This window comes from Silene latifolia, chromosome 4 (genome assembly GCF_048544455.1).
Source record: "Silene latifolia isolate original U9 population chromosome 4, ASM4854445v1, whole genome shotgun sequence".
Lineage (NCBI taxonomy): Eukaryota > Viridiplantae > Streptophyta > Magnoliopsida > Caryophyllales > Caryophyllaceae > Silene > Silene latifolia.
This window is the reverse complement of record NC_133529.1, coordinates 32,704,314-32,713,745: the sequence shown is the minus strand read 5'-3', so window position 1 is coordinate 32,713,745 and position 9,432 is coordinate 32,704,314. Positions and strand designations below refer to the sequence as shown.

The 9,432-nt window shown below is 41.5% G+C and overlaps 1 protein-coding gene across 1 annotated transcript; it reads left to right on the top strand.

Annotated features, from left to right (window-relative positions):
* The first annotated feature begins 4,172 nt into the window (after positions 1–4,172).
* Positions 4,173–8,285, top strand: LOC141651342 (uncharacterized). The gene is made up of 4 exons (XM_074459060.1): positions 4,173–4,373; positions 6,792–6,861; positions 6,949–7,318; positions 7,967–8,285. The coding sequence occupies exons 1-4, from the start codon at positions 4,173–4,175 to the stop codon at positions 8,283–8,285; spliced, it is 960 nt and encodes a 319-aa protein (XP_074315161.1).
* Positions 8,286–9,432: the final 1,147 nt, after the last annotated feature.

Genomic DNA, 9,432 nt, shown 5'->3' with positions numbered 1-9,432 from the left:
CCCAGAAATACTGCTTAGCGTTATACAGAAAACGCTTCCTCTGCCGATGAGAAAGGTCAGGCGGCAGCTTGCCACTGACAACGTAATTAGATATATTTGCATACCAAGGTTGTTGATTAATAATAGAAGACAATACAGCAAATAAAGAATCATCAGGAAAAGAATCATCGATAGGTAAGGAATCTTCTCCCTCTTGCTGTGACAGTCTCGATTGATGATCAGCTACAACGTGAAGGAAAAGTAGATCTATATACTAACATATTCATATATGTTCCATTTTAATTTGTCATAAAATTAATAAATGATCTTATGCATGCAAACTAATAAACAATATAAAGAAGAAATGTACATCTTACATTGTGATTTTCGGTTTATAAGGGCACAAGAGAGATCTCCTTCTCTCTTGTTCTTGTGCTTTCCTCAATGGATGAACAAAGACCCAAGTGTAGGATCTCTCCGAAGGATTAATACCCAAAGCACACTCTTAATAAAATTAATATAATGTATACTAGATAATATTAATTTTGTAAGAAAAATTGACCCAAAAATTATTTGGTATCTCTCCCAAAACCGGTTGAGAGAGAGGAATAATGGAGGAAATTTTCTCTTTCTAAAAACTCTTGTTTTAGATGGGGTGAATGAATAATAATCACTAGTCTCTATCTTAGTGAATATTAAGCAAAAATAAGAAGAAAAACCACAAGGGTTTTCTTCCCAAAACCGGGTGGGAGAGGAGGAACAAAAGAGCCAATGCATGCTCATGGTTGCCTTCACAAGAACAATAGGTTTTGCATGGCTAGCTATTTTGTAATCATCATGTTTTCCACTAATATATCCAACACAATATTAGCCTAATGAGCCTCTTATTTTCGGTACACATAGATAACATGGAAACCATTTTATTTTTGTCAATTGTCAATATGTCACATGTCATATGTTACATAAATTTGTTATGTATTTTAAACATATTAAAAATCAACGTATTAATAAAAATACGTCATATACAAAAATCGACTTAGTAATTCATAATTACTTGTACCAAAATATTTTACCATTTATAAATCACAACAATTTGTATTTATAATAATTCATTCAAATTTAATTGTTTCCTTAAACAATCATTTCATTTGAGTAATGATACAATTCGATTACTCAGACCGTATTTCATTTTAATCAATTTCAATGAGATACGTAAATATTACTTCCAAAATCGTCCGTCAATTTTAATTAAATTAATTGACTCGTAACGTTATACGATCAATTAATTGATCAATTAAGAGTGTTGCCCTATAGGTATGACCTAGGGGATCAATCGATCACCACCGTCCCCACGACGAATGTCAAACTCTAGTCAACCAATCATTACCGATATGTGTGGACCAGTTGACAGTAAATATTACTTCCCAATTGTATTCTTTATAATGAGACTTAAACATGTGATCATCATGATCAACAGTTGTGATCGCATTATTGTCGGAGGACACATATTCCAACAATCTCCCACTTGTCCTCGACAAGTGTGCGTCACCAATTCTCTTGTCCTATTACTATCTCCCACTCAATGCAAGGTGTCTTTCAGGTCGTACTTGCAAGTGATCATATCGAGAGTGGTTTCCTCGATCTGGAGAATAACTGATTGACCGGATTTATCCACCATGGATACAATCCGAGCGGGGCCACGCATTTCTAGTTTATTACTCCTCGAGTGGCCCTGAGATATTGTTATAACCCTGACTAGGGGTGGACAATTCCTATTGCACTAATTCCCTTCAACTAGCCACAGCCATCATAACCCAAAATATGCCCATTTGACCCCATTTACGAAGGTCGTAGTAACACAAATCAAAGTTAATCTGTAACTCTGCCATCTTAGGCGAATAGTCTTTAGTCAAAAGAATCGACTCATTTGAATACTATAGCAGCTCTCGCCACGACCAGGCTATATAAATTTGCCAGAACTCTACAAGCGGTCATTAGGCCCGACAAAATGTTCCTAACAGTCTGCCTATGTGATCGACTAGTCATCTCACATGACTCTATGGCACTTGAACTTGCCATCAATCGTATCACACTCTAGTCACTTCGAGACGTCACCTCATACAAGTGACTATGGGCAATTACTATGTTAATCCGTGTTCACTTTAACGGGGTTCAATTGTCACTACAACCCGTTTGGATGTAACAAAGTATAAATTAAAGATAAAAGACAAATGTGATTGTGAACATGAACAAAACAACACTTTTATTTCATTTCAAAATCTAACAAAAACTTGGTACACGTTTAAGTCCCATGGACGCAACATGTCCATCATGCTTAGCCTGCGATAAAGGCTTGGTGAGCGGATCGGCTATATTGTCATCCGTCCCAACCTTACAAATCGCAATTTCCTTTCTTTCAATGAAATCTCTTATTACATGATATTTTCTAAGTACATGTCTAGATCTATTACTATACTTCGGCTCCTTAGCTTGGAAGATTGTCCCACTATTATCACAATAGAGAGTGATGGGATCATTGGCGGTAGTTACTACTCTTAGACCTTCCGTGAATTGCCTGGTCCACACAGCTTCCTTGGCGACTTCGATCTTTGCAATGTACTCGACCTCCGTTGTTGAATCCGCTGATTCTGACTTCCTTGAAGCTTCTCCAGCTAAAGGCTCCACCATTGAGCATGAAAACAAAACCAGCTTGTGATTTCATGTCATCTCTATTTGTTTGGAAGCTTGAGTCCGTGTGACCATTAACACGAAGTTCGGTGTCTGATGTGTGCATTTATTATAGACCTTTTTAGGCCTTTTCAGCACACATTTCTTTGCTTATTCCGTAGTATTTCACTACAAATGCCCCGAATAGTCTACTTTGGTCTGTTTTGCATTATTTGCAGGTACGAACCGGAATGACTGGAAATCAGCCTATTTGCGGTCCTCCAAGCTTGCTTAAGAGAATCGGCGTGAAACCTTACCGTCTTGAGACGCGTGAAGGCATCCAAAGGATTAGGAGAACACACAAGGAGTCAAGAACCCCTCGATCGAGATGTCTTGTTCTCGATCGAGGGATATACTTAGGCAAACCTCTCGATCGAGCAACTGTGGAGTTCGATCGAGAGGCCACGCGCTGATGGGCTTTAGTTCGATTGTGTTGTTATTTTATACGCTTTGTTTCTTTGCTATTTTTCTTATAAATAGGCAAGGAATACTAGAGACCTAATTATCACATTTAAGACGTAGAACAAAGACTGTTGCTTTAGTTTCTGGATCGGAAATACTTTTCATCGCCATTTCTCAATTCTTCTTTCGTTGAATTCAGTATTATCATTAGTATAATTTCAATTCAGCTTCATTTATTATGTTATCTATTGTCATTTACTTCGCTATTATTGTTCTTCATTTCGATCATGAATAGCTAATCGTTTTGCTAGGATTTAGGGTAGCCATGGCGTAGGAAGGACGATTTAATTAGAATACCCGTAGTTTAGTTGTTTGCATCTGCTGCCTTAATATCTTTTAATTGTTTGAGTCGACGCACTCAATTAACTGTCTCGATATCCTCTTCTCCTAGATCGAAAGATTGGAAAAGGGGTAGTTCTGCAGCATTTCAGTAGGATTTATACTAGCTAGGGCGAAAGCTAAACTAGTATTGCCTAGGGCGAACTAAGGACCGAAAGGTGACGTTTATTACCCACAGTTTGAATTTAGGGCATCTATGATTTAGTCCGGACTTTAGAAGCCATGGTGAACCGACAATCCTAGTACTTTTCTTTCTTGTTCATCTCTATTTTAATTCTCTCTCGTTCCTTTTATTCTCTCCTTTACTCGTAGTTTTTAGAAAACAAACAACAAACCCCCATTTTGGCTACTTTCGACAGACCTAGTTGACTATAGGATTCCCATCTCTCTGTGGATTCGATACCCGACTGCCTCTGCTATATTTAGTTGAGACCCGTTGGTTTTATCTTTGACAGGGGTTGCGGCAGTATGTCAAATTTTGGCGCCATTCTTGGGGAGGCGGTGCAATTTTATAGTTTCTTTGTTTGTCTTTTGTCTTAGGGAATTTATTCCTTAAGACAGTTCTCATTCTCGGCCCAAGTGTTTTTGTGCTTACAGGTTATAGTTCAGCTGTGGAGGTAATTTGTGGAAGATGTGGCGAATGGGGACACAATCCCATTTCATGTATGGCTACATCCGAGAGAGTTCTAGCCTATCGGAAGTTTAGGCAAGGAGGCTCTTCCTTGGAGCCTTATGCTGACAATATTCAAGTCGAGTACAATCTGAAGGCCGCCATTCACACACAACATCTTGAGCAGCAATCTGGTGCGGATGCCCACCGTAAACTGCTCGAAAAGTGTGAGTCGATGTGCTTAAAGGAAGACCCGGTAAATGCAATAAGTTTGAGGAGTGGTCGCACTTATGACGAACCAGAACATACCCCTGAAAGTTCAAATGCCGAGCCAAGGATTACTGTTCAGCAAAATAACGAAGAACTGCTGAAAGGTGGTCGATCGAGTGATCTTACCTCTCGATCGACCAGTGTTGAGGAAGAAACCCCTCGATCGAGAGCCGACACCTCTCGATCGAGTGAGCTACACAATGAAACCTCTCGATCGAGAGAGGTTAGTAAGAAAAGCTCTCGATCGAGCACTTCTGAGCCTCGATCGAGAGATACTGAGCGTACGGACACGCATTCCAATGCTGACCGTAGTGGGGTACCCTCCTGTGCTGCGAGGGTGTCAAGAACTGATAAAGGTAAAGAGAAAGAAGAGGACCCACTTCCTATGGTCAAGGTCCCCTACCCGAGTCGATTACGCGACACGAAGACGGAGAGACAATTCAGCAAATTCGCAGATATGGTAAGAAATATTCAGGTAACCATTCCTTTTGCTGAGTTAATTACCCAAATACCTCCTTACGCAAAATTTATGAAAGATATTATTACGCGTAAGAGGGAATTTGGAGAACCAATCATCGTCGCTTTCATGGAAGAGTCTAGTAGTTTAATTTCGGGAAAGTCTCCCCCTAAATTGAAAGACCCAGGTAGTTTCTCTATTTCTTGTGTTATAGGAGATATGGTGATAAATAGGGCGCTGTGTGACCTTGGAGCTAGTGTCAGTGTCATGCCCTATTCTATCTTTTCTAAGCTTAAATTGGGTCACCTAAAAATGACCAATATCACCCTACGGATGGCCGACAGTGTCCGTTAGACGACCCTTAGGTATCTTAGAGGATGTGCTGTCAAGGTGGGCAAATTCTTTATTCCAAAGTGGACTTTATTGTATTAGACATTGCTTTGAGGATACCCGTACCCGGATCATTTTGGGTAGACCGTTTTTGTGTGTGTGGAGCTATTATTGATGTCAAACTCGGGCGTTTGACTCTAGAGGTAGGGGATGATGTGATTACGTTTAGTCCGCCGAGACCTTGTCTAGACCGATGATAGAGGATACTTGTTATTCGTGATATTATTGATGAGTCTCGCTTTACGAGTTTTGGTCGGATTCCTTAGTTAAGGATCCGCAGAGTCTTTGATGTTTCTAGATGAGTGTGCGATTTTTCGGATGACGAGGATAAAGTCGAGGAGCCGCTTGGAATTACCACGGATGAGATAGAGTTGTCGACGTTCACCGAACAGGTAAAAACTTGGCACACACTTTGTGCTCAGTCGAGGTAAAGGTCCCCGAGCGTAAGGCTCTTCCCTCTCACCTTAAGTATGCCTTTCTTGATGATACTTTGAGCGGTTCCCGGTGATTGTGAGCGCTAAGCTCAACGACGAACGATTAATCGCTTTATTGATCGTTTCTTAAGAGAAATAGAAAGGCGATGGGATATTCGTTGGATGACCTTAAGGGCATCGGCCACGATGTCTGCATGCACGGGATTGAGCTAGAGGATGATCACAAACCTTGCGGACGGGGTCGTGAAAGCCGAATCCGAAGATGGAGGAGGTTGTGACGGCTGAGGTTATGAAACTACTCGACGCAGGTATTGTTTATTCAGTTGGGAATTCTAAATGGGTAAGTCTCGTTCAGGTGGTACCTAAGAAAGGAGGTACTACAGTTGTCCGAAATGAAAATAATGAGCTAATACCTACTATACTAGTGACCGGGCGGCGGATGTGTATATATTATCGGAAATTAAATGTCGCCACCAAGAAAGACCATTTCCCCCTTCCTTTCATTGATCAGATGATAGAGAGATTGGCTTCTCATGAGTTTTTCTGTTATCTGGATGGGTACTCTAGGTTCTTTCAGATCCCTATTCATCCAGATGATCCGGAAAAGACTACTTTTACTTGTCCGAAGGGTGTTTTTGCCTATCGCAGAATGCCTTTTGGTTTGTATAATGCCCCTGCTACCTTTCAGAGGTGTATGATGGGGATCTTTTCTGAGTATATAGAGTCTATCATGGAAGTCTTTATGGACGACTTCAGTGTCTATGGGAATGACTTTGATAATTGTTTAGCTAACCTTGATAAAGTTTTGCAGCGATGTATTGAGGTTAATCTGGTGCTAAACTGGGAGAAGTGCCATTTTATGGTAAATGAGGGCGTAGTCCTTGGGCACTTAGTCTCCAACAGGGGTATTGAGGTAGACAAAGCAAAGGTGCAAGTAATCGAACAATTACCCCCTCCAGTTAATGTTAAGGGGGTGAGGAGTTTCCTTGGTCACGCTGGCTTTTATCGCCGGTTTATCAAGGACTTCTCAAAGATTGCTCGACGGCTTACACCGTTGCTTTTAAAGGATGCTCCTTTTGATTTTAATGATGAATGTCTTTCTGCTTTTAACACTCTGAAGCAGGCTTTGGTCTCTGCACTCATTATCCAGCCTCCGGATTGGAAGCTGCCTTTCGAGATCATGTGCGATGCCAGTGATTATGCACTAGGAGCGGTGCTAGGCCAGCGGAAAGACAAGGCGCTGAGTGCGATCTATTATGCGAGCCGGACTCTGGATGAAGCTCAAGTGAAATATGCTACCACGGAGAAGGAGCTTTTAGCTGTTGTTTATGCGTTAGACAAGTTTAGATCGTATTTGTTGGGTTCTAAAGTTATTATTTTTACAGATCATGCTGCGCTGAAACACCTTCTAAACAAGAAGGAAGCTAAGCCCAGATTGTTGAGATGGATACTCCTCTTACAGGAGTTTGACTTGGAAATTAAGGATAAGAAGGGAGCAGAAAATGTCGTAGCCGACCATCTGTCGCGTCTGACGCAGCAGGAGGGGGAGGATTCTCTTCCTATTAATGATTCATTTGCTGATGACTCTCTATTTTCTGTTGATGTTTTTTCTGTGACTTCTGTGAATTCTAAGGATGGTGCTGATCCTTGGTTTGCAGACTATGCTAACTTTGTTGTCGATCGACCTCGCCACCGATTTATCTCATCGCGGCCGCAAGAGATTCTTACACGATGCACGCAGCGATATTTAGGATGACCCTTATTTATTTAAGGAGTGTGCGGACGGACTATACGAGACGGTGTATTCCGCAGTGGGAGACCAAAGCTATCCTAGAAGGTCATCATTCGGCCCCTTGGGAGGACACCACGGTCCATCACGCATCCGTGGCTAAGGTATTGCGATCGGTTTTTATTGGCCAACTCTTTTCGGCGACACTAAAGTTTTTGTTGCTAGTCAGATGCTTGTCAGAGAACGGGAAACATTTCCAAGAGATATGAGATGCCTCAGAATGGCATCTTAGAGGTTGAGATTTTCGATGTATGGGGCATTGATTATCAAGGGCCATTCCCGTCTAGCCAGGGTAACAGGTATATTCTGGTAGTTGTAGACTATGTGTCTAAGTGGGTGGAGGCGATTGCCACTCCTAATTGTGATGCCAGGACTGTGATTAAGTTGTTTCGTAAGATTATTTTTCCCCGTTTTGGTGTCCCTAGGGTCGTCATTAGCGATAGGGGTATGCATTTTAGAGAACAACAGTTGACTGCTTTGTTGTCTAAATATGGTGTCAAACACCGTAGGGGTTTGGGGTATCACCCTCAGACTAGTGGACAGGTTGAGGTCTCTAATAGGGAACTAAAAGAGATATTGAGCAAAGTAGTGTCTAAATCACGGAAAGACTGGAGTGCTAAACTAGAGGACACGTTGTCGGCTTATAGGACGGCTTTTAAGACACCAATCGGTGCTTCACCGTATCGTTTAGTGTATGGAAAGTCTTGTCATTTACCTGTTGAGCTAGAACATAAAGCTTGGTGGGCTATCCGCCAGCTTAATTATGATGCTGACTTGTGTGGTGAGAAGCGTTTACTGCAGCTAGATGCGCTGGAGGAGTTTAATTGAACGCTTATGATAGCTCCCGAATTTATAAGGAGAAGACTAAGCGCTGGCACGATAAGAGGATTGTACCCCGCGAGTTCCATGTTGGGCAAAAGGTGTTACTGTTTAATGCCCGTTTGAGATTGTTTCCTGGTAAGCTGAAGTCCAGGTGGAGTGGTCCGTACACGGTGACCGGCGTCACAAAATTTGGATCGGTTGAGTTAGAGGACTCCGAGGGGAATCGCTTCAAAGTTAATGGTCATCTTGAAGAACTATTATGGGGCTGATGCTGTTGTTGGCCGCGTCGAAGTTCTCTTTTTCGACGCGATGGCGGAGAGTGATGTTTGACGCTTATAGGTCGTGCTGGACCTCATAAACCTGCGCTTTTCGGGAGGCAACCCGATTGTAATTTGTTGTGTTTGTTTTTGGAACTTTTGACACTCTTTATTTCTGTTTGGTGTGCGTTTGAACAATTTTAATAGAGTTTATGCGTATTTTGTACAGCACAGGTACCGTACTGTTGCTTACTGATGCAACAGCCCTCGATCGAGTAGTTTTCTTGCTCGATGGAGTGGTCCTTTCCCTTTAAAGCTCTCGATCGAGCTCCTACCTGTTCGATCGAGTATATGCGCCGCTAAAAGCCTCGATCGAGTGTTACTTGTCTCGATCGAGTACCGTGTTCTTCTCGATCGACCTGATCCTTTGTCGATCGAGAGACCTACTAACCTCTCTATCTGGTTCGGTTTGGGGAGGTCCGTGGTTTGCGCGCTTTTGTAAGTTTTCGGCTCTCCCTCTCTTTAGTTTGCATCTCTTTTCCTTTACTTTTTACAATGGGGACATTGTACAGTTTGGTTTGGGGAGGGTTTGCATCCATATCGTGTCTGTATGTTGTTTTTATTGCATTTCTGTTATCACGTTTACTTACGTTTGCATTGTATTTTATTTCATAAAAATCAAAAATCTCATAAAAATTGAAAAATTTCAAAAATTCAAGAACAATCATGTTTATTTATGCATTTTTGGTTGAGTCTGATTGGAGTTTTTTATTGCTGATAACTGTCTTTTTGCTTAAGCCTTGCATTGTTTCACATCTTTTAGCAAAAGTCTTTGCAATTTCTCGAATTTCGTTTCAAAATTCGTTGAACAAGTAGACTTGACTTGAAATTTTGGC

What these genes read in the sequence shown, in the direction of transcription:
- LOC141651342 (XM_074459060.1), top strand. Translation starts at nt 4,173, where the DNA reads ATGGCTACATCCGAGAGAGTTCTAGCCTATCGGAAGTTTAGGCAAGGA. An exon ending in TGTGCTTAAAGGAAGACCCG is followed by an intron (nt 4,374 to 6,791) that starts GTAAATGCAATA and finishes ACTCTGAAGCAG; the next exon opens with GCTTTGGTCTCTGCACTCAT. An exon ending in AAGGATGGTGCTGATCCTTG is followed by an intron (nt 7,319 to 7,966) that starts GTTTGCAGACTA and finishes CAAACACCGTAG; the next exon opens with GGGTTTGGGGTATCACCCTC.